General features: G+C 50.7%; 1 protein-coding gene and 3 gene segments (V, D, J or C); all 4 read right to left on the bottom strand.

Annotated features, from left to right (window-relative positions):
* Window positions 1–1,803, bottom strand: part of LOC118497944 (immunoglobulin lambda-1 light chain-like) — a 122,927-nt gene extending 121,124 nt beyond the window's left edge. Inside the window, exons 1-2 of the mRNA XM_036014239.1 lie at window positions 1,726–1,803; window positions 1,311–1,619 (exon numbers count right to left, since the gene is read on the bottom strand). Of these exons, the coding sequence (XP_035870132.1) occupies window positions 1,311–1,619; window positions 1,726–1,771 (355 nt within the window). The 5' untranslated portion in view covers window positions 1,772–1,803. The remainder of the gene's footprint in view (window positions 1–1,310; window positions 1,620–1,725) is intronic.
* The window catches only part of LOC114510192, a 902,657-nt gene that overhangs the window by 132,092 nt on the left and 747,920 nt on the right, over window positions 1–22,645 (bottom strand).
* LOC114509077 overlaps window positions 1–22,645 on the bottom strand; it is an 863,521-nt gene that overhangs the window by 111,133 nt on the left and 729,743 nt on the right.
* Window positions 1–22,645, bottom strand: part of LOC114509076 — an 805,173-nt gene that overhangs the window by 139,677 nt on the left and 642,851 nt on the right.

Below are 22,645 nucleotides of genomic sequence, written 5' to 3'. Positions count from 1 at the left end.
CCTGGAGCTGCCACCAGGACAGGAAGAGGAAGCAGCAGGAGAAAGTGAGTGTGGGGACAACAAGGTCCATGCCCTGGGGAAGGGTCTGGTCTGCCTGAGCAGGAAGGACAGTCAGAAACTAAGGTGGTTATGGTCCTAACCAGGTCGGCCCAATGTGAGGTGAATCTGTCACATTAAGGGATGAGGGGCAGGACTGACGTCACCCTGAGCATACACACCTGGCCCAGGAGTCAGAGCAGTGAAGGGGGACCCAGGGGAAGGAGGAGCCACTGCACTGTGACCCCTGTCCTGTGTTAGCCAGGTGAGCGAGCAGGTGAGCGAGCAGGTGACCCACAGGGACTGTCACTACACAGGGGCTGCTGCTTCCCTTCTGGTTTGCACAGGAATTCACACGGGACCTTCTCTCCTGAAACAGAGAATTCTGACAACACATCACTCCTGCTGTTGAAGTTATGACCTTGTGAGAAAATGTCACATTCACCTGAACTAGGTGTGAGTGAGACACCTGAGTTTATCATAACAGGTTCCTCTTCCTCTCAAACCTTTGAGGTACCATTGTCATAACTTATTTTATCATATATTATAAACCACAACGTAGATTTTTTTTGCCTTAAACAGTGATATTTTTATGGAATATAATATGACAAAATGTTGCATATTTATCTTGGTGGTAATGATACTGGATCCCATTAATTTCTCTGTTTAGATTCTCATTTTCTCTGTCTCAGGCAGGTCCCCTGCTGTTTCTGGTACAGAGCGTCTGCAGGGGTCAGTTCTCTAAGTGTCTGTACATCTGAGAGAGTTTCACTTTGCTTCTTTTTTTGAAAGACATTTTTCACTGGGTAAAAACTTGAAAGTGGACAGGTTTTTGTTGTCATCTTCTTGTTGCTGAAAGTTTTCTGCTGACTTTGCCCCCCTCTCCCCTCGTCTGTGTTGTTTCCAGGGAGACCTCTGCCCTGGTCCCTCTGCTGTGTCCTCTCCGTGGACGGACCTCATCTTTCTGAGGCTTTTATGATTTTGTGTCCTGGACTGTGGTCCTTCCACTCATGCCCTTGTCTGTAGCTCACACGCAGGCCCTGGAAACATCAGGTCGTGCCCTGTCCTGTCGACAAAATCCACTGCTGACCCACCCTCTGCACAGCTGCCTGAGGCTGAGGAAGAAGCCACCTGAATATCTGAGGTCTGGGGACGGGGCCACACCTGATTATGGCATTGGGCTGGCCGTATTTGGGCTGTAGGAGAGTGTGACACAGATGGGGTTGGGAGTTTTTGTCTCACTTCCCCGTTGGCCTGTGTCACTGTGGCATTACCACTGCTATCCCCTGTTGCACAGTAATAGTCAACCTCGTCCTCAGACTGGAGGTTGGAGATGGTCAAGTAGCGGTTGGCCCCAGAGCTGGAGCCTGAGAACCGGTCGGGGATCCCATTCCCCTTGCTGTGGCTTCCATCACTGTTAACCTTCATCAAATACCGAGGGGCCTTCCCTGGCTGCTGCTGCTGATACCAATAAATGTAGTAGCTGCTGTGCTCACTGCTGAGGGTGCAGGTGAGCTTGGCCGAGGCTCCCGGGGAGGCAGAAGCAGTCGGGGGCTGAGTCAGCCTAAGTTCAGCACAGAGACCTGCAGACACAAAGCACAGGGATGATGCCAAATGCACCCAGACTGGACAGATGCCCCTGAAAACTGGGTTTGAAGGGGACCTCTAACTGCCCAGGGATGCCCTGACCTGTGGAGAAAACCAGGGGCAGGAGGAAGAAGGGAGCCCAGTCCATGGTGGGAGGGACTCCAGGAGCTCTGTCCTCAGGCTGCCCAGCTGGCCCTGGCCTCTCCAAGCCCCTGTCTTATCCTCTCTCCTAGCGGCTCAGGAGGGAGGAGCATGAATGCAAATCTGTTCTCTGTTCCTCAACTCTCTCAGCTCTGGTCTGAGTGCTGACCCTAACAGCCTCTTGCTGGCAACTTCCTGAGGTCAGAAGAAGGTCCAGGTGTTGGTTTCATTGTTAAGAGTTGATTTTACCCAATAGAAGTGTCTTCAAAGGAGCCTCAGTCATGCCCTTTGCCCTTGAGCCCAGCCAAGGGCACTTAACCTTTAAGTTCCCCAAACCAGGACCCACAGTGCCCCCTGGTGTCCACAGGATGAATATCATCCTACATGTGTAGCTAGTTCATCAGATGGCTACTTCTAAGAAGTTAATGCAGGGGTGTCAAACTAATTTTCACAGGGGGCCACATGAACCTCATGGCTGCCTTCAAAGGGCTGAATGTAATTTCAGGACCGTATAAATGTAATTACTCCTTAACTCGGGGCAAGGAGCTTGGCGCTGCTGCCACTGGGTAGAAACAAGGTCCCGGGCCGGATAAAACAAGGTGGAGGGCCGGATTTGGCCCCAGGACCTGGTGTTTGCCACCTGTGACTTAAAGAATAATGAACCTTTGGGAATGTTTTATATGCACCCCTCACCTGGCATCATAATAACCCGACATCAGCATAACCCCGTGTCATCCTGTGCTGAAGGCCTGGTTCCTCCTCCTGTGTGATGGGCAGGGGGCCGTCATTGCGAGGTTATGATTTTCTCAGAGCCCCCCAGACAGTGATGATGAATCAAGACTTCAGTCCAGGAGGCCGACCTTGAGTGTTTGGTCCTCTCCTTGCCCCACCCCTCTCTGGGCCCCATGTCCACGCCCCCCCAACCCAGGACCCCTGTCCTGTCACTGCCCTCTACCCTGTTCCTGGGCGGCCGTCCTCCCAGAGTCTGCTGTGAAGAGTGCTCAGGTCCTCATGTGTCAGCACCTTCGTTTTTCAGTGACACAGGGGACTGTCTGTGAGAAACGTGGGGACCCTCCCACAGCTCCCTCCCTGGCAGAGGGCACAGGGTCCTGTGTCAAACAGGCATTGGCATCAGGTGACAGGAACAGGGTTCGCATGAGGCTGGGTCTCTAACAGTTTATGTCAGGGTTGGGTTTCTCATGTGGTCAAAGCCATTGAGTTTCCACAAGTGTCAGTATCAGGAGAGAAACCTTTTAGTTTTACAAAACTGTAAAATTTTACAATTTCAAGAATGCACTTTTTATGTGCTGTCCTGGACAAATACATCGGGTGTCACCCTGGAGGTGCTGAGGGTGCAGTGAAATGAGTTCACGTACAAAATGCTGGAGGTGCTCTGCTTGGAGGTGATGGTGCAGCCTTGCGTGACTGGAACACAGATAGACAGACAGACCCCTGACTCACTCCTTAGAGTTTGGTCTGAGAGACAGTGGAGAAGGGACCAGGTCTGGTGCCTGAGACATGCCCCCCACCAACTGTCCCCAGTGAGGGGACCACAGCAGCTCCTCTCTGCCCTTCCCACCCCAGGGCATCCACTCCTCACACTCATGCCTTAGGGTCCTTGGGGCCTGCTGACCCCTCCTGCAGGCCAATGTTCACACCTGTGCTGTGGGTCTCCTGACCCTCTGGGAGGTCAGCTGTGAGTGTCACCCTGGGAGATGTCACCTTCACACTGTGATCTGTGCTTGTGAGGGAGAGAAATATATTCCTTTCTTAAAAAGAGCAAGTCATCCTGCTTCAAGAAAATATTTCTTAGTTCTCCCTCTAGGTCACTGCACAAAATATAACATTATGACTTGAATGTCATTTATGGAAACAATAGCGCACTGAGACGGAGATTATTTATTTAAAAATACAAAAGGAATATTGTTATCCTTACACTGACTAAAAATAAACATGTTCAATAACTCCAATTCGGGTTTAAAGCTATAGTTGTATTTGTTGTTGTTATTTGAGAATGGAACTAATGTGGACGCATGTATAAATATTCCCTCCATGTCCTGTTCTCAGCCTTGTTGGCTTGGTGGAAAGTGGGGCAGCTTTTCCCTGCCTGATGGGACTTGTGTCATGAGGCCCTCCATTGCCCCCTGGTGGCTGTCACATGTCCTGCAGGGACAGTTACCCAAGGAACCTCATCCCTCCAACCTGCTCTGCCCAATGTGGTGGCAACAAGTCATCACAGCTGATGAGCATGAAATGTGGGTCATCCCAGGAGAGATATGCTGTCATTCTGAAAGACACAAAGATTTCAAAGCCAGTTTGAAAACAATGTAAAATATACCAATAGTTTTATATTGAATTCACATTGAAATAGTTTTTTATTTTATTTTAAAATTTTTATTGTTATTCTATTACAGTTGTCCCCATTCTTTCCCCTCTGCCTTCCTCCACCCAGCTCATCTGCCACTCCCACAGTCAGTCCCCACATTGTTTTCCATGGGTCATTCATACTTGTTCTTTGACTAGTTCCTGCCCCTTCTTTCCACCATTGTCCCTTCCCTGTCACCTCTGGTTTCTTTCAGTGTGTTCCATCGTTCTGTGGTCCTATTTTCTCATTAGTTATTTTTTTTCCTTAGGTTCCTCTTATAGGCGAGATAATATGCTATTTTTATTTCACTGGCTGGCTTATTTCACTTAGCATAATATTCTCCAGTTCCAGCCATGATGTCTCAAAAGGCAGGAGTTCCTCCTTTCTTTCTGCTACACAGTACTCCATTATATAAATGTACCACAATTTTTTGATCCCCTTGTTTACTGAGGGGCACTTGGGCAGTTTCCGGCACTTGACTATTGTAGACAGCACTGCTATGAACATTGGGGTGCATAGGTTTTTTTGAATTGGTATATCAGGATTCTTAGGGTATAGTTCCAGCAGTGAATTGCTGGGTCAAAAGGCAGTTACATTTTTAGTGTTTTTTTCAGGAAATCCTATACTCTTTTCACAGTGGCTGCACCAGTGTGCATTCCCACCAACAGTGCACGAGGGTTCCCTTTTCTCCACAGCCTCTCCAGCACTTGTTGTTTGTTGGTTTGTTCATGATGGCCATTCTGACGGGTGTGAAGTGGTATCTCATTGTGGCTTTAATCTGCACCTCTCTGATGGCTAGTGATGTTGAGCACCTCTTCATATGTCCTGTGTGTCCTCCTTGGGAAAGTATCTAGTCAGGCCTTTTGTCCATTTTTCAATTGGATTGTTCTCCTGCCTGGTGTTGAGTTGCATGATTTACTTACATATCTGGGAGATCAAACCCGTGTCCAACGTGTCAGGATGGGCAGGGTAGGACAATTGGGAACCTAATTACAATGATAGCATTTGGACTACAAATATGGCCGCCGTCTGGACTACAAGTAATACGGCGACTCAACTCTGACCCGGAAGAGGTGGTGATGTCATACCAGGAACCACCAATGATATGTTGCTTCTTTGTTCACCAAGAACCAATCCTTGGCCCCCAAGCAAAGTCAAGCCAGGTAAAATTCCCACCATTTCCCTTCTCCTGTGTGGTCTTTTCTTAGCCCTTTCTCTGGGCGGAGAAAACGGCACCCGGGAGCACAAACTTCCAAAATAAAGCACATCTGCCTGTTTCCATGGCTAATTGGCTGTTTATTTCCTTGGCGGGGTCTAGGAAAACCTTATACAATGTATGATTGGCAAATATGTTCTCCCATAGGGTCGTTTCCCTTTTCATTTTGATGATGGTTTCTTTAGCCATGCAGAAGCTTTTTAATTTCATGTAGCTTCAAACAAATGAAATCATTAGGCATAAATCAATAAACTGGTAAAGAATTTTATGCTGAAAACTATTATCTGTTCATGACATTAATAAAAGATCTAAATGGATAGAGAAGCACAGTGTGTTTATGGATTAGAAGACTCAACATAGGAAAAGTGTTAATTCTCCACAAACTGGCCTAAAGATTTAACAGAATGCAAATAAAAATCCCTGCACATCTTTTGTGGATATAAACATAAGGATTTTAAAACTCACATGGAAAGACAGAGGAACTAGACTATCCAAAATAAAGAATAAATTTAAGTAAACATATTTTTATTTCCTATAGTCTTAAGAGTAATCAAGATAGGGTGGAATTAGCAAAGAATAGACATGTTGAGCAATGGAGCAGAACTGAGAATTTAGAAATAGACCCACAACAACATACTACTTAATCAAATCAAATCTTTTTTCTTTTGTTATTATTGTTCAAGTACAGTTAGCTCTATTTCCCCCCACCACTCCCCACACACCAGCATCTAACTGAATTAAACAAAATATATTATGAAAACTAATTCCAATGGTTTCATCTCGTCTTTGAAATGTGGACCCTGGGAAATTTACAGTCGTCTCTGAGTTTCCGATGGGACAGGGCTGGCTGCACTTTGCAGTCCCAATACCACTTACTGGCTTCACAGAAAGGAGAAGGTCTCTTTGGCATTTGAAGGAAAAGCTGATCTTAGTTTTAGACCCAATGAGAGGCCACAGGATGGAGGCGAGGACTGGGGACTCTGGGGCTGTAGCCCTGGTTTGCTGCTGGTTCCTCCCATCTCTAGGGTGGACCTCAGACAAGGCTGCTGCCCACCTCAGCTTCCCCGTCTGTGAGGAGGGAGATGACGAGAAGGCTTCTTCATTGGATATTTGAGACTAAACAATTTAGGAAATTTAAAGTGCTGTGAATGTGCTAACGTGCTTTATACACAGATGAATGCTACTCCTCCTGCTCTTATTAATATCCTTAATCCTTATACTTAATGGGAAGCAAGGACAACAGAATGGTGTGCAGAGGAAATCCTGGAAACGGAGAGTCTGGGACATCTGTCATCTCAAAACTTCTTGGCTGCACCGAAGCTCACGCACGTGTGCACATAGAGGCGCCCAGGCCCACACATGCCCTGCCCTTAGCACAGGTCACCGAGGCACATCAGCAGGCTGTGACATGCTCCCTGGGTCTCTAGTCTCAGGGACATGACTCTGGTGGTCAGCAGAAACCACACTGGATGGCCCAGCAGGACCGCCACACACTTGGCTGCAGAGATTCGAGGTCTGTGGTGTGAGTCATCTCACCCCACCTTCCCACTGGAGCCAGCCCTGCACGTGAGTCACCAACCTGGGAGGGGACCCGGTTCTGCAGAGACTCCAGCCTGACCTACATGGCATTAACCTCTGGGCCTGTGCTATGACCTGCCCACTGAGGGCAGCATGGAGGTTCGGGTGGCAGGTGAGGACCTGAAAGAGCAGGTCCCCTGTGATTGACAGATTGTGTCTTCCTGTGGTGACTGTCACTAAGATGGGAGTGGCAGGTGGACAGCAGTGAAACCTTCCCAGTATGGCCCTAGGAGGGGACATTCAACAGGCAGTTTCCCAAGCCTACCCTGACTGCCGCAGCTGCATCTGTATCTTAGTCCATCCCAGGGGACCTGTGTGCCCTGGTCTCAGTCACATGGAAACTCTCACTTCCTCCTGCTGTGTCCCCAACTCCTTTCTAGGCCACTGGGGCCTTGGTGTTGAACTGTCCTGTCCTCGTCAGACTGAGCTTCATTCAGGTGCCAGAACCTATAATGTCATGGGAAAAAGCGTTTTACAGACATTTCTACCAGCCACATGGGTGTGGGGGTGGCGATCTGGGTGTACCCATGGACATCTGGATAGAAATAAATACTCATGACATCATTTGTTCTTCGCTCCAGCTGCTCTAGACTTTCCTGCTCTCCACAGGTGCTCTCCTCCGTCTGCCTTGCAGCTTCTGCCCGTGTTTCTCTCTGGCCGACCCCTCCCGAGGCCCCGCTCCTCACCCAGTGCCTGCCTGAGCCCCAGCCTCCTTTCAGTTCTGTGTGCTCCTCGCTTGTCTGGGAGGCAGCCTCTGACCACCACACGTTTGGAAACACAGCGTTACCGCCCTTTATCATGTTCTCTGTAGTGTGTTCACTGTTAGGTGTGGGCCATCCAGAACCTTTGCCTGGAAGAACCCACCCCACCCCTCTCCACACCAGCAATCACACCTTCTGAGGATGTGAGGGGACTAGAAACACAGCTAGAAGCAGTGGCTGCTGGCGTGAAGAGGTTGTGACTCCTGAGAAGAGGATGGTGCTTTGTTCTCTATTTTGTCCCTGTGGGGTATTGCGTTGACTGATCTGCAGGTGCTAAATCAACCCTGCGTTCTCAGGATGAATGCCAGCTGGTCCTGGTGTGTGCTCCTTGTGCAGGCGGCTGGACTGGTTTTCTAGGACGGTGTGGAGGTTTCGGTGTCTGTGTCGTCAGGGTTATTGATGATCAGTTTTCTTTCCTTATGACATATTATCTGGTTTTTGGGTTCACAGTAAAGATGACCTCATCGAATGAGGTGGTAGGTGTCTTTTTCTCTTCTATTTTTTGGAAGAATTTATGAATAATTGGTAATAATTGTTCTTTAAATGTGTGGTGACATTTACCAGTGAAGCATCTGTGACTGGGCCTTTCTGTGTGGCCAGTTTGTGATTATTTCTTCTCTGTGTTGTTGTGGATTTCATCAGATTTCCTTAGTTTTCACTGAGTCAGTTTCAGCAATTGCTGTTTTTCTAGAAACTTCTTCATTTCATCTATGTTTTGTGGCATGCATTGGTTCCTAGTGTTCCCTTATATCCTTAAAGTCTTCTTTCATTTTTGCAGTGTTGGTAGCAACGGCTTCTTGATATTTCATGTTTTTAGTAATTTATCTTTTCAAAATATAGTCAGTCTAGCCCTGACCAGTGTGGCTCAGTTGATTGAACACTATCCTGCCAAGCAAAAGGTCACTGGTTGGATTTCTGATCAGGGCACATGCCTGGGTTGCGGGTTCAGTTCCCGGTCAGGGTGCACTTGAGAGGCAACTCATCAATGTTTCTCAGATTGAAGCTTCTCTCCCTGTTTCCCCCTCCCTTCTCCTCTCTCTAAAAATAAATATATAAAACCTTTAATAAAAATAAAAAATAAATAAAATATGATCAATCTACCTCAAACTTTGTCCACATTGTTGATGCTTTAAAACAACTAACTTTTAGTTTTGTTTATATTCTTCACTCCTTCTTTCCTCAATATTTAGTCTAATCTTTATTATTTATTTGCCTGCTTTGGTTCAGTGTACTCTTCTTTTTACAATGTCTGAAACTGAAATGCTACATTACTCATTTGAGATAGCGTGTATATATATTAAAATTTAGAAACAGAAAACTATTTTTAACTCTATTAATATACATTAAGTACATATAAATATATTTACACATAATAATTAACCTAATACAGGATGGGCAAAAGTAGGTTTATAATTGTTTGTATAGAAAATAATACAATAATAAATAATAATAGAAGAATAAACTCTGTTTTTTCTGTTGGCTTCTGTTGGGCTGATGCGCCACGTCTTCACCATAATTCACTGTCCTTGCATTTTCCCATTTTCCTTTGATTTCTCCATTGAGCCATTGATTATTTGGGTGTGTGCTTTCAAATTTCCCTTTTCTCATCAATTAAAAAAACTGTTTTATTGATTTCTAATTTTATTCCACTTTGGAGAAAATACAATGCATACTTTCTATCTTTTATTTATTTTTTTGATATGTAACTTTTTTCATTGTATTTTTTCCATTACCATTTATCCTCATTATACCTTCTTCCCCTTCCCCCTCCCAGTTTCTCCCTTTTAAATACACTGACCCTGCTTTGTGTCCTAGAAAACAGTCTATTCTGGGGAGTGGTCACAAGTACTGGAGATGAGTATGCATTCCGTTGCTGCGGGAGTGTGTGTTCTGTCTGCGTTTGCATGCCCAGAGTGTCATCTGTGTGCGACCCTCTCCTCTCCCACACACTCCCCCATGGGCTATTATTTCGTCTCAGGGGCCTTGGAGACTCCCTCTGACACATAGAACCTGTCAGGGGATCTGTCTGGAGGGGCACCAAGGAGGGCAGACCCGCCATGTGGTAACAACTGAGGACTGAGCAGGAAACTCTGCACAGTTATCCTCAGTGCAAGCAGGGCCTGGGGATCCTCCACCTGAGTCACACTCAGAGAAAGGGCACACCACCAGTGGTGGGAAAAATTCTCTGCCACCCAGACTTCCCAGCGAGGGCACAGTGTGAGCTGCCTGGGGCTCCCAGCAGGGGTGTGTGGGTATGAAAGCCCTGATTAGGGATCAAGGTGGACACCACAGTGTCCACTACACCAGTCTGTTCCATTCAGAATCGCAGGCTGCCAGGGAACGTGGGGCTTCAGAACCTCAGGTGAGCTGGGAGGGTCTGGGGATTACTCAGTACACTTTGCCAAGGAGAAGCTTCTTGGGGCTATACATGGAAATCCAAGGCCCACTGGACATAGATTGTCATCTGGATGTCCTTCAAGTGAGGACTTCTTTCTACAGCTCATACTTTCTCCTGGAAACACCAGAATAGCCTGGACCAGCCAGCCCTGAATTCACTCCTGACCCACCCTCTGCAGAGTTGCCCGAGGGCTCAGAAGAAGGACAGTGTTGGGATCTTAGATCAGAGGACCTGAGCACATGGCTCAGTGATTTCCTGCACAGTTGCGCTAGGGCTGGAGGAGAGTGAGACACATACAGAGGAAGGGTTTGGGTCTCACTTCCCCGCTGGCCTGTGTCACTGTGAGCAGCACCACTGCTGCCCCATGACTGACAGTAATAGTCAGCCTCGTCCTGGGCCTGGGCCCCGCTGATGGTCAGGGTGGCCGTGTTCCCTGAGCTGGAGCTTGAGAACCGGTCAGGGATCCCTGAGGGCCGGTTGCTATATCTAATAATGACCAGCACGGGGGTCTGGTCGGGCTTCTGCTGGTACCAGTGCACATCATTTTCTTGCTCGTAGTCACCATCAGATATCAACAAGATATCTCCCTGACAGGTGATGGCGGCCGTCTGTCCCAGGGCCACAGACACTGAGGGTGGCTGTGTCAGCTCAGAGGAAACCACAGAACCTGCAAGGGGGGGAGACAAGAGAGGGATTCTGAATTAAGGGACCATTCCCTTAAGGACCCACCTTAAGTCTTTATGTGGCTGAGATCAAGGTTTGGGGGGGCCAGCTCCCTGTCCTGTTGGGCTGAGAGGCAAGCAGGGCCTGGGGGCAGCACCTGTGCAAAGAGTGAGAAGGGGGAGCAGCAGAGGGGTCCAGGCCATGGTGCAGATGCCTCAAAGCTCTGCCTCCTGAGACCTCACAGCACTGTGGGCTCCCCGGGCCTCTCTTGTGCCCTTCCAGTTCTCTGGGGCCCTGATGTTTCAATGTTTATGCAAATGCACTCCCCATTGGGTTCCAAAGTGAGCAGTTAGCAGAGATCATTTTTACCACCCCTGGGGGGCAGGCCGGGTGACTGAGGAGGAAGGAATGAGCGCCCAAATTCTTCTAGCTGCTTCTCAGGTCAGAAAATTATCCCTGGACTCTCACACCCCTGATGACGGTCACCTTCCTGGGGTCTGTCCCAAACCCTCCCTGCTGGGCGTCTGTCCTGGGCCAGCTCAGCAGGGCTGTGGGCCTTCCAGGAGCCTGGACACAGGGCTGAGCTGGGCCCTCTGAGACGTAAGTGACAACTCCCGACTCAGCAGATGCAGGGCCCTGGTCCTCACCTCCTCCTCCTCCTCCTTCACATCTCTGTGTCCCCATGCACGTACGAGTGTCCATCATTGGCTTTCATTAGACGTGGTTCCGTGGGGTCAGGATGCGTGTGCGGTGCCTCTTGTGTGATGTGCTCCTTGTTCAATGGGCTCCTGCTTCCGGCGATTCACACCAGCTCCCAGTGTCACCCACACCGGTGTCTGTGTCCCTTCCTCCTCGCCCCTCTCCACACAGACTCGCTTTGTGGGCTGTCGACTCTTTGGTTCTTTTACAATGCTGCATCAGGGTTTTAACTGACCTGGGAAAAGCTCCAGAAATCCACCTGACTGAGACCCCAGCTTCAGGCTCCATGTGCTCTGTGAGGGTCCCCCGAGCCCTGTTCTTCACACGGGTTGTGACCTCTGGGGTCCAGACATTGTGGTCTCTCCTTTCAGGCTGAACTTGTTCCTGACCAAGGACAGCCTGGTGACCAGAGCTGGACCTGAGCAGGGAGAATCCCCTTCCCTCGGAGAGTCTCCTGAAGTGTCTGTGCTGCTCCAGGCAGGGACCAGAGGTTCCGACTCTGCCCTCTTCCCCTGAGATGGCCTGAGCAGAGCAGCTGCAGCCCCAGGGTCAGAGAGCACCCAGAGGTAAGAACAAGAGGTAGAGGGCAGAGGTCAGGGTGTCCCTTTCCATGCCCAGGCAGGGGGTCAGCCCCAGGATCCCTGCCTACAGAGAGGTGACCTGCAATTCAGGTGAAGCACTCACGGGTGCCTGTCAGGGTCCAGCAGTGACACTGTGTGAGTCTGACTCTCACAATGTGGTCATTGGGTCTCAGGGGACAGATGGAACTCCCTGAAGTCGAGCACCTGCACTGAGCCTTAGAACTGCGGACCCCAGGGCTGGTCTCCCTCTGAGGCTCCAGTTGGGCAGCCCCAGCTCCTGCCCAGGCTGCTCCTGGATGCAGCTCCACTGCCCCCTGCTGGTGGGAAGAACTCAGACCGTGAGCTTCCCCCTTGCAGGTCACCCAGAGTGCTTGTCACCTAAGAGAGTGTGACCCCGGCCCTTTGCAGCCCTGCTCTGAGAGGTCACATAAGGACTGCAGGAAGGCGGGAGGTGCAGTTCTGGTTACACTGTCCCAGGGTTACAAGGCCCTTCCTGCTGACTGGTTTAGTTAAAGGAGTGGAGGTTGCAGAAGAAACTCTGTTCTTTTGCAAAGTGTCAAGTCCTGTAGAAACCCACGTGCCACCCTACAGGGACCCAGGCTTTCAGTGTATCTCAAACCAGAACTGTCTCTACCCCTACCCCAGTAAGGAGTGTGGGACACAGACATTCCCTCACTGACATCAGCTGGGCACTGAACTCACTGTCACTGCTGTCACCCCTAGGGCCGTGAGTCCATCTCTGACTTGCCTCCCAGAGTGAGCAGTGGGCGGGGTCTCCTCTGGCCCTTGTGGCCTTTGATGAGACTGGGGGCCTCATGCTCCTTCGACCTGGGAGCAGACCCCTCCCCACAGATGTCAGCATCTGCTGGTCCCTCTCCGGGTCCCCAGAGGATGGACCAGGGGTGCCAGACCTAAGCCCCAGCTGACCTCCTGCCCAGTCTCTAAGACACTCTCCTTTCTTTTGTATCATTTAATTTTGGGGGAATGAAAGAGTTTCCAAAATTAAGTATAAATGTTTATATTTAATAGCAGGTAAATTTGAGGCCTAGAACCTAGGTCCCCAGGAATATTGAGAAAATGTGGTGAGTCCAGGAGAAGAACCCCTAGTTCCTGGACCCTGACCATGGCTCTTTGGGGCCGAGCATGACAGAGGCAATGGGGGAGCATCAGCTCCAGGCTGGGTGGTAGGGTGGTGCCCTCCGGGCTCATTCTTGTCCCCCCTTATCCTCCTGGGTGTCATGAGAATCCCTCTCACTGGGGATATTGGGGTGTTAGCAGCTGATCAGAAGTTGGAGCTGGAGAATCTCTGGGGACCCTCAGGCTGCTTTGCTCTGCAGGGTCTGGCCTGGATCCTGCTGGATCTGCTTTGCTGCACTGATTGGTCGTCAACTCCCTGACCAGTGGGAGTGACAGGTGTGTCACAGCCACTCCAGTGAAAGCAACTGTGTCTTCAGGAGACCATGAACCTGCAGGTCCCAGAAACAGAGGGTCACTCTCAAGGGCCCCACCCCTTGCAGCATCCCTGGGGCTGGGCTCAGGCTCTGGGTTCTGTGGGTGCAGAGCCCACAGGCAGGGCCTGGGGCACCACCCTGTGCAGAATGAGCAGGAGAGGGGCCCGGGCCTCAGGGGCGATGCTCCGAGTCCTGCAGCTGGTTCTGACCCCAGGGGCCCCAGCCTCCCTCAGCGCTCAGCAGTCCCTGTGAGAACGCTTTTCAGAGGCCTGTGTGGGAGAGAGCTGTGTGTGGGCGGGATGCGTGGGTGCAGGTGGTGCCAGGCACTTACCCCTTCTCACGTACCGTCCCTTGTACTGACGTGCTCTGTTTCTTTGCTGAATTTGTTGTTTACTGTTGACCCCACGAGGTCAAAGCTCCACGGGGAGGGCGTTTTGTCTGTCTCCTTCCCTGTAGCAGCAGCACAGTGCACAGGGTCTGAGACCGTCAGAGACTTGGCCCTCACTTCATACTGTTGCTCCCGTGAAAGCTTCATGTGTCTGCAAGACATCAGGTTACCACACGTCATTCCAACTCGATTTCAGGTTCTCTGACAGATGGCTTAGTCTAATCAGTGATTTGGAAACAAAGCAACGACTCAGCCTCAATCGTCCTAAGCAGTGGAGGCACGTCACAGTGGCACCACGGTAGACCACCGTGGCACGTCACAGTGGTCCTCACGGGACCCCTTCAGCCTTTCCGGGGCGCTGGGACTCTGCCTTTCTCTCCCTGGTGAGTAGTGGGACGTGCCAGGCGGCCTCTGTCTGGTTCCTAGAGCACCCTGGGTCATGATCTGAAGAGTTTCTTCTCTCACAGGAGAAATGCAAAATCCCACAATCAGATGCAGGCACTTCAATGTCTTCCTTCAGAGAGAGGAGGACGAGAGGGGGAGGGGAGGGGGAGGGGAAGGGGAGACACTGATCAGTAGTTACACCCCTTCTTGCTAAAACAAGGACCACAGACACAGTGGCTTCATGGCAAATTCCATCAAACGTGTGAGGAAGAGTAACTCCCACTCCACGGGGCTCTGCAACCACACCGCCGCAGGGGGCGCCCTTCCTTATCCATCCTCTGAGGTCAGCAGGGCTGTGGTCCCCCTGACAGCTTCACATAAAGCAAACTGCAGAGGAGCACCCCAGCAGGGAGTCCACAAGCCTCAGGGACCTGTCAGAGGGAGGGTCCTCACCCACACTCTGTGCACCCCGGGGGCCCCTCTGGACCCCTGGCCTTGCTCTCTCTCTCCACCTGTGTCTGCACCGCAGTCCTGTTCACCTGGCAAGATCACGTGGGTTTCTGGTAGGCAGCCTTTAGCCGGGTGTCACTGGAAAATTCAATCTCCCCATAAGTCTCTTTGAATATATCTTCATGATTTCATATTATTGCCCTTGGTGGCATTAAGTCTAACTGATGTTTAAAAGGGTTTTTATTTTAAGGGTTGTGGTAGCATCTGCAGGACACACCCGACTTACCAAAGTCCCCCTTCTAGTGCTGTCGTATCGCTTCACATATGGCATAGGGACATTGCATCATGGTTTTCACCCTCTGAACATTTTGCTCACGTTGTCGTGCATTTTGCTTTACTGAACATTATAAATCACAGCATACCCTGTTACTGACTTCTCCTTTGAATGATATTATAAAATGCTTCTCTTTATCCATGTAGTTACCTTATCTGGTGCCTTTCATTTGTTTGCATGGATGCCTCTTTCTGTCTGGGTCACTTCCCATCCGTCGGGGGGCTGTCCTCCCTCCCTCCCTGCACTCAGGGTCTGCTAGTGGTCAGCTCTGCACGTGGCTGTGCGTGTGAGCAGGGGTGGTTCTGCCCCTTCCTCAGAGGCGTTTCTCTGGGTGGAGTTGGAAGCCGACAGCTTTTGTGTTGGTTTGTTGTCTTTGTTCTCAAGACGCTGCTCCCGGCTCCTCCTGGTTGCGTTGCTTCCAGTGAGAACCCTGTGCTTCCATTACGGATCTTCCTGTGGGGGGACGTGACTTTTGCTCTGCTGCTTTTTGATGGTCTCCTCCACACGGGTGTGAGGGCTTTGGTTGTGACGAGTGTGGGTGCTGTTTCTTTGTTTTAGGTGCTGGAGTGTGGCGTGTTTCTTGGATCTGTGGCTTCCTAATGCTCACCAAAACTAGAACGTTCTGGCCCATATTCCTTCAAACATTTTTCCTTTCTACCCTCCCCACCCCAACCTTCACATCTGTTCAGGATCTCAGGTAGCTGTCAGATCCCGCGGCCTCAGGAGGTCAGAGCAGGAGGACAGTTCTGGGGACTGATTCAGAGCCGTGGGCCCGGGAGTGACACAGCCTCCATCACGTGGACATGCAGTGTCCTTCACCGCGGTGTGGACATCTCCCTCTGTGTCCTTCCATTCAGGCCCTGTGTCCCTACTCACACCCTGGCCTTGACATCCCCAGCACATCCTGGTCCTGCCAGCCCTGAATGCACTGCTGTCCCACCCTCGGAGAGCTGGCTGTGGGCAGGGAGGACGGGGCATCCTGGGGATCTCAGACCTGGGGCCTGAGTCAGGCCTGCTCACAACTTTGTCTCTGCTCACACTTGGGCAGGAGGAGAGTGTGCACAGATGGGGAAGGGGCTTTTGTCCCACTTCCCCGTCTGCCTGTGTCACTGTGAGTGTTACTACTGCTTTCTCCTGCATAACAGTAATAGTCAGCCTCGTCCTCAGTCTGGGCCCCACTGATGATCAGGGTGGATGTGTCCTCTGAGTCAGAACCAGAGAATCGGTCAGGGATCACTGAATTCTGCTTCTCGTCACCATAGATGAGCAGCATGGGTGCCTGGCCTGGCTTCTGCTGGTACCAGGCAGGATAATATTTTCTTATGAGCTCTCCCTGGCAGGTGATCCTGGCTGTCTGTCCCCGGTTCACAGACACGGCTGACGGCTGAGTCACTGTAGAAGAGGCCACAGAACCTGTAAGAGAGGACAGGAGAGGTGAGTGTGAGGATGAGGGTGTCCTTCCCAGACGGGCACACCCTGCAGGGTCCCCTGTGCTGAGTGAAGGTCAGGGCCAGGTTGCTCCTGGTTTCTGTGGGGGCTGAGCCTTGGGAGTCAGCACCTGTGCAGAGAGTGAGGAGGGGGAGCAGGAGAGGGGTCCAGGCCATGGTGGAGAAGCCCCAGGATCTTCCTCTGACCCACAGCTGACGATGTGGCTTCAGGGCCTGTCTTATCCTGCATGAGGGGCTCCATGCAAATCCACTTCCTTCCCCTTGTGGCCTCGCTGAGTGGCACCTGCTGGGCAGAGAGCAGCTGGGCCAGTGGAGGGTTTAAAGTTGGGTCCTCACCTCCAGGTGTGCGCCCTGGTTGCTCACAGCTCTCTGTGGTGTTGAGGGGAAGGTGTTGACCCCTGATCAGCCCCTGCACCCACACCTGGGCTGAGTCTCCTCTCTGGTCTTGGGGAGAATGCTCAGTCCCCTCCAGTGATGAGATCACATTGAGGTGTGGGGTGGGGGTGCTGGAAACAGGAGCCGGTAGGGACAGTGGTCAAGCTGGTGCAAGAGGCTGGACTTTGCTTTAGGACACAGTGACACTGGTCACGTGCCTCTGGGGGAATTTCTACTACATTTTATAGAAAAAAAGAAAAATCTTTTTCGTGATCATCTTGGTAAGAGTTTGTAGATTCCATAGAAATGCTTGATATGTAAAAGGATAGAAAATATATGTTAACCCTTTAAAATTAAAAACTTTGTCTACAAAGTCTCTTTTATGGAGTTAATGTTGAAAAAACAATAAAGTGGGAGAAAATACTTGGCAATCCCAATCCATCAAAGAAGATTTGTGTAAAGTGTTGAAACTAATTAATACACACGGCAGGTGGCCCTGGCCGAGTCTCAGTTAGCTGGAGCTGCATCCTAATGCACCAGAGGTTCAGGTCTGACCCCTGGTTGAGGGGCAGATGGGAGTCGGCCAATGAGGGCGTCGATGGGCGGGGCAACATAGGTGTGTTTTCCTGAAATCATTTAAAATGTTTAAAAAATAAACAAAGCAAACAAAATTCAATCTGATAATGAACAAATGACACAGACAATGGTTGGAAAAATATACGGATGTCAAAAAAACACAAAATAATGTTCATCAGGAGGCACCAGGGAAGGTAAGTTAAAACCAGAGTAAGACACCTGCACACCGGGCAGCACGGAGCAGACTGACTGAAGTGAAACCGGGGCAGCACCACACACTGGTCAGGCAGCGAGAGGGGGTCACTCACTCAGGGCCGGTAGGGAGGTCAGACGGCAGAGCCACAGAGGAAAACCAGCTGTGTGCTTAGTATAACATGAACATGCAGTTACCATACAGCCAGTCACTGCATCACTGGGCATTTATCTCAGAAAATTAAAAACTTATGTTTACATAAAAACCCATACACAAGTGTTCACTGTGGCTGTCTATTTCCCTCAGGCTGTGGTAACCAAACACCATTGAGCTGCTTGTGGAAGAGAGAGAGAGAGAGACAGAGAGAGGCAGTCTGGTCAGTGATCCCACCAGACCAGAGCCCCACCCATGACACATCCTGTGGCTTTTGTTACTTCCTTGGAGTCCCCATCTCCACATACAGCTACACTGGGAGTTAGGAACTCAACATATGACTTTTGGAAGATGCAAAAATTCAGTTCATACCAGCACCCTTACCTGTAGGAGCCCCAAACTGAAAACAATTGAGATGTCCTTCAGGATGATGGTTAAACAGACATTGGTACCTGCACATCACAGAATACTATTCAGCCATAAAAAGAAGGGCCATGGATACACACAACACCATTGACAAGTCTATGATGAAATGTGATGAATAAATGACCAATCAAAAAAATTACATTCTGTAGGATTCTATTTATATACAATTTTTCCAATGACAGAATTTGAGAGATGGAGAACCAGGTGATGGCTGCAGGGCTGAGGGGCAGGGGAAGGGTCTGGGTGGGAGGAGGTGGGTGCTGTAAAAGGGAAACACGAAGAGTCCACGTGTGATGGGACTGTGTGGAATCCTGACCGCTGTGTTGGGTGCAGGACCCTGCACGTGGGAGAGAAGTGCGTAGCCATGGCTGGTGTGGCTCAGTTGGTTGGAGCATCATCCTCTAATCATAAGCTTGTCGGTTTGATATATAATCTGGGTGGTTAATGGAGGCAACCAATCAGTGCTTCTCTCTCTCTTTGATGTTTCTCTCTCTCCCTTCCCTTCTGTCCCTCAAAGGGATGAAAAATATATCCTTGGGTGAATGAATGAATGAATGAATAAAATGCATAAGAACAAATTCACAAGCTCACACTCACAAGCACAAGTAGGGGGACCCAAATTTTCAAAACTGTGCAGTGACTTCATCAAACACTTCCCCCCAAATGAAAAGATGATCTGTGAAAATAGGCGCCTGAAGATCTGCTCACCGTCACAAGTCACTAAGGTGATGACATGACAGACAGATACAGAGGCACACACACTACGTGGAACAGGAAGAAAGTGGAGAGAGGGGTGCATGACTCGGGGTCAGGTAAGACAGGGTCAGCTGCTCTGGAGGGATGACACAGAATATGACCAAGAGTGAGAAACCCAGATCTCACCAGAGTTACAGACAGATAGACAGACATAGACAGTGAGTGACAGTCTGAGAGATGCAGAATGCACCAATGGCAGGGGACAGCCCGCCACACACACTCTCGATTTTGGCCCAGCCTGCCTGTCACCCCCTCAGCCACATCCCCTCCAGCTGCCTCAAAGGGCGGGTCCTGGCACCTGTGTCAGCTGCTCCCTGGAGTTACTGTCCAGAGCTCAGCAGGCTTTAATTATTCCCCTACTGTACCAGTGACACCGTGTGATGTCCATTCCGGAGATCCCAGCTAGAAGTCCTGGGATGAATCCCACAATCAGAAGACAGGACTGGCCTGAACCTGCTCAGGTGAGTGCTCAGCCTTGCCCCTCACCTACCTGTGAGCAGCAACCGGATCACTGTGGTCCACGCAGCTGCTCTAGGCTGACTCTATGGTGTCGGTGTGAGTGAAACGTTCTGGTATTTCAGTTCCTGGGAAAGTCAGCAGAATATCAACTCATCCACTGAGGTGATGAATGCTTCTCATTCTCATGGATGTTTCTCCATTCTCTCACAAATGTGGCTGAGGCCAGTGACACACAGGGCAGAGACTGGAGGTAGGAGGTCGGTGACATATTTTCCACCTCAGCATTCCCATCCCCCGTGTCCCAGTGGGCATTGTCCTGATCTGTCCCTGGAAAACTCCCGTGGGCAGATGTGGAGCCTTCCTTGGCACCACAGGCTGAGAGTCTGGCACAGCTGGGGGGCCCAGCCCGTGCTCCACGTGGGTCCTGCCCCAGACCTCCCAACAGGCACCCGCTTCCCTCCTGGACCCAGCTCTGCTCTCACCAGAGCGTCATGTCTCTGTCCTGCCTCTGCTGAGGGACAAATGCTTCCTGCTGAACGTAAGGGCTGACAGGACTCCTTTGCTCCCAGGTGTCCTGAGTCAAAAAGTCACTGTTCCCACTTCCAGGGTCACCCCTGGAAAACCAAGGTCTATGTTCCTTCCTTGAGCAGAGCCTCAGGATGGGGTAAAAGGGCCAGATGGCTCCTGGAGACGCAGTCCAACAGCTCACTCAGGGTCAGGTTCCTGTCTGGTCTGCTCCCGTTTGTCCCAGTGTCCTGTAGAGTCCCCTGTATTAGAGGAAACAGGACACTGCTTTGTGAAAATGACCTATATTGTGACCATATGTGACTTTCCCCAGTGGGGGAGGAAGTCCAGGACGAGGGGATTTGCAGGGGAAGATGTAAATGTCTCAGGGTCCTGGGCAAGGACAGGGAGGAACTTAGCCCAAGTCCCTGTGGGGGAGGGGAAGGGGATGGAGGTGCGGGCCTCGCTTCCCTCTTGTCTGTGTCACTGCAGGTCATGTGAAAAGGCCATCATGTGTGTGGCTGTCACCACAGATATGATCCATCTCCTCCTCAGACTGGACTTTGGAGATGGTCCAGTAGCAGTTGGCCCCAGAACTGGAGCCCGAGAAGTGATCTGGGATTCCATTCCCATTGCTGTGGCTTCCATCACTGTTAATGTACATCACGTACCCAGGGCCATTTCCTGGTAGTTCATACCAGCGCATGGTGTAGGTTCGGTGCTCACTGCTGAGGGTGCAGGGGAGCTGGGCCGGGGCTGCCAGGGAGGCAGAAGCAGATGGGGGCTGGGTCAGCACAGGCACAGCACAGAGACCTGCAGACACAAAAAAACGGGGATGATGTCAAATGCAGCCAGACTGGCCAGACGTCCCTTGGGACTGTGCTTGGAAGGAAACTATTGGGGAGTGGGGCCCGTGAGTGCCCAGGGATGCCCTGACCTGTGGAGAAAACCAGGGGCAGGAGGCACAAGGGAGCCCAGTCCATGGTGGGAGGGGCTTCCAGGAGCTCTGCCCTGAGGCTGCCCAGCTGGCCCTGGCCTCTCCAAGCCCCTGTCTTATCCTCTGTCCCTTGTAGCTCAACAGGGAGGAGCATGAATGCAAATCTGTCTCAGATCTTGTCTCAGCCCCAAGCCTGACAGCCTCCTGCTGGTAGTTTCCTGAGGTCAGAGGAAGGTCCAGGTGTTGGTATCATTAAGAGTTGATTTTACCCAATAAAACTGTCTGCAAAGGAGCATCAGTCACACCCTTTGCACTGAGCACAGCCCAGGGTCTTGCACTATCAGAGATCCCCAGGCAAGACCCACAGTGCCCCCTGGTGCCCCCGGGATGAATGTCATTCTTCATGTGAGTAACTCAACCTCTTGACTCCTTTGGAGGCCTTAATAGGTGTCACATGGTTGGTGAGTGTTTGACATGCACCCCTCAGCAGACATCATAATTATCCAACATCATCCTTCTGCTGATGTTCCGTCCAAAGAGCAGGGAGCCATCCTTGCAAGGTTATGATTTCCCCAGAGTCCCCCAGACAGTGATGCTGAGTCAAGGCTCCAATCCAGGGATGCAGGAGCTGGACCTCAGGGCCTGACCTGTGAATCCCCTCCCTTTCCAGCCCTTCTCCGTGTCTTTTATCCTGCCCCTCCCCTGTCCCAGGTCCCAGGCTCCTGAGTCCCTGAGTCACAGCCCTGCCTTCTGTGTGCAGGTGCTCCGGCCTCCTGAGTCTGCTCTGAAGTGCGCTCGGATCTTCTCGGTGTTGGAATCTGTGTTTCCCAGTGAGACCCGGGTCTCTCTGTGCACAGAGGTGGGGCCACTTCCACCACCGCAGACAACACAGCGAGACATTGGGGATCAGGTTGGGGTCCTCGGGAGAAATAAGTGAGAATTCCTTGTGTAACATTGTCAAGGCCATTGAAGTTGGATGACTGTCAGAATAGGAGGAGAAATCTTTTAATATTAATAAATACCATTGGCAAGGCACCTTGTGGCCCAATATCTGAAACAAATGTATTTGTTTTCACACCAGTACTGCTGAGAATCTAATGTAATTAATTCACCTGGGAAATGCTGTAGGCGTTGTCCTCGGAGGTGATGGTGCAGCCCTGCTGTGACTCATGTGCACAGACAGACAGACAGACCCCTGACTCACTCCTTGAGTTTGGTCTGAGAGACAATGGAGAGGGGACCAGGGTCTGGTGCCTGAGACACGCCCCCCACTGTCCCCAGCTGAGGGGATCACAGCAGCTCCTCTCTGCCCTTCCCTCCCCGGGGTGTTCACTCCTCACACTCACACCTCAGGGTCCCTCTGGGGCCCGCTGGCCACTCCTGCAGGCCAGTGCTCATACCTGTGCTGTGTGTGGGTCTCCTGACCACCTGGGAGGTCACTTGTGAGTGCCACCCTGGGAGGTGTCACCTTCAAACCATGACGTGTGCTTGTGAGTTAGGCAAATATATCCCGCTGTGGGAAATAGCAAGTGACCCCAAATCAATAAACTCCATCTATTATCCCTTTTTCCTCTAGATTTCTGTACAAAATGTAACCTTATGACTTGTATTGATGTTTATGAAAATGATCTGCCCACTGAAGGGGTTTCTTATACCAACAACTATTTACAAATCTATATACACTGTGTCATTCTTTACACTAGTAATAAAAATATGCTCCATGGCTCAGAATCATGTTTAAAATTGTACTTGTATTTAATATCTGGTCTTTGAGGACAGAAGTAGT

This window comes from Phyllostomus discolor, chromosome 13 (assembly GCF_004126475.2).
Source record: "Phyllostomus discolor isolate MPI-MPIP mPhyDis1 chromosome 13, mPhyDis1.pri.v3, whole genome shotgun sequence".
Taxonomy (NCBI): Eukaryota; Metazoa; Chordata; class Mammalia; order Chiroptera; family Phyllostomidae; genus Phyllostomus; species Phyllostomus discolor.
This window is presented reverse-complemented; position numbering and strand designations above follow the sequence as displayed.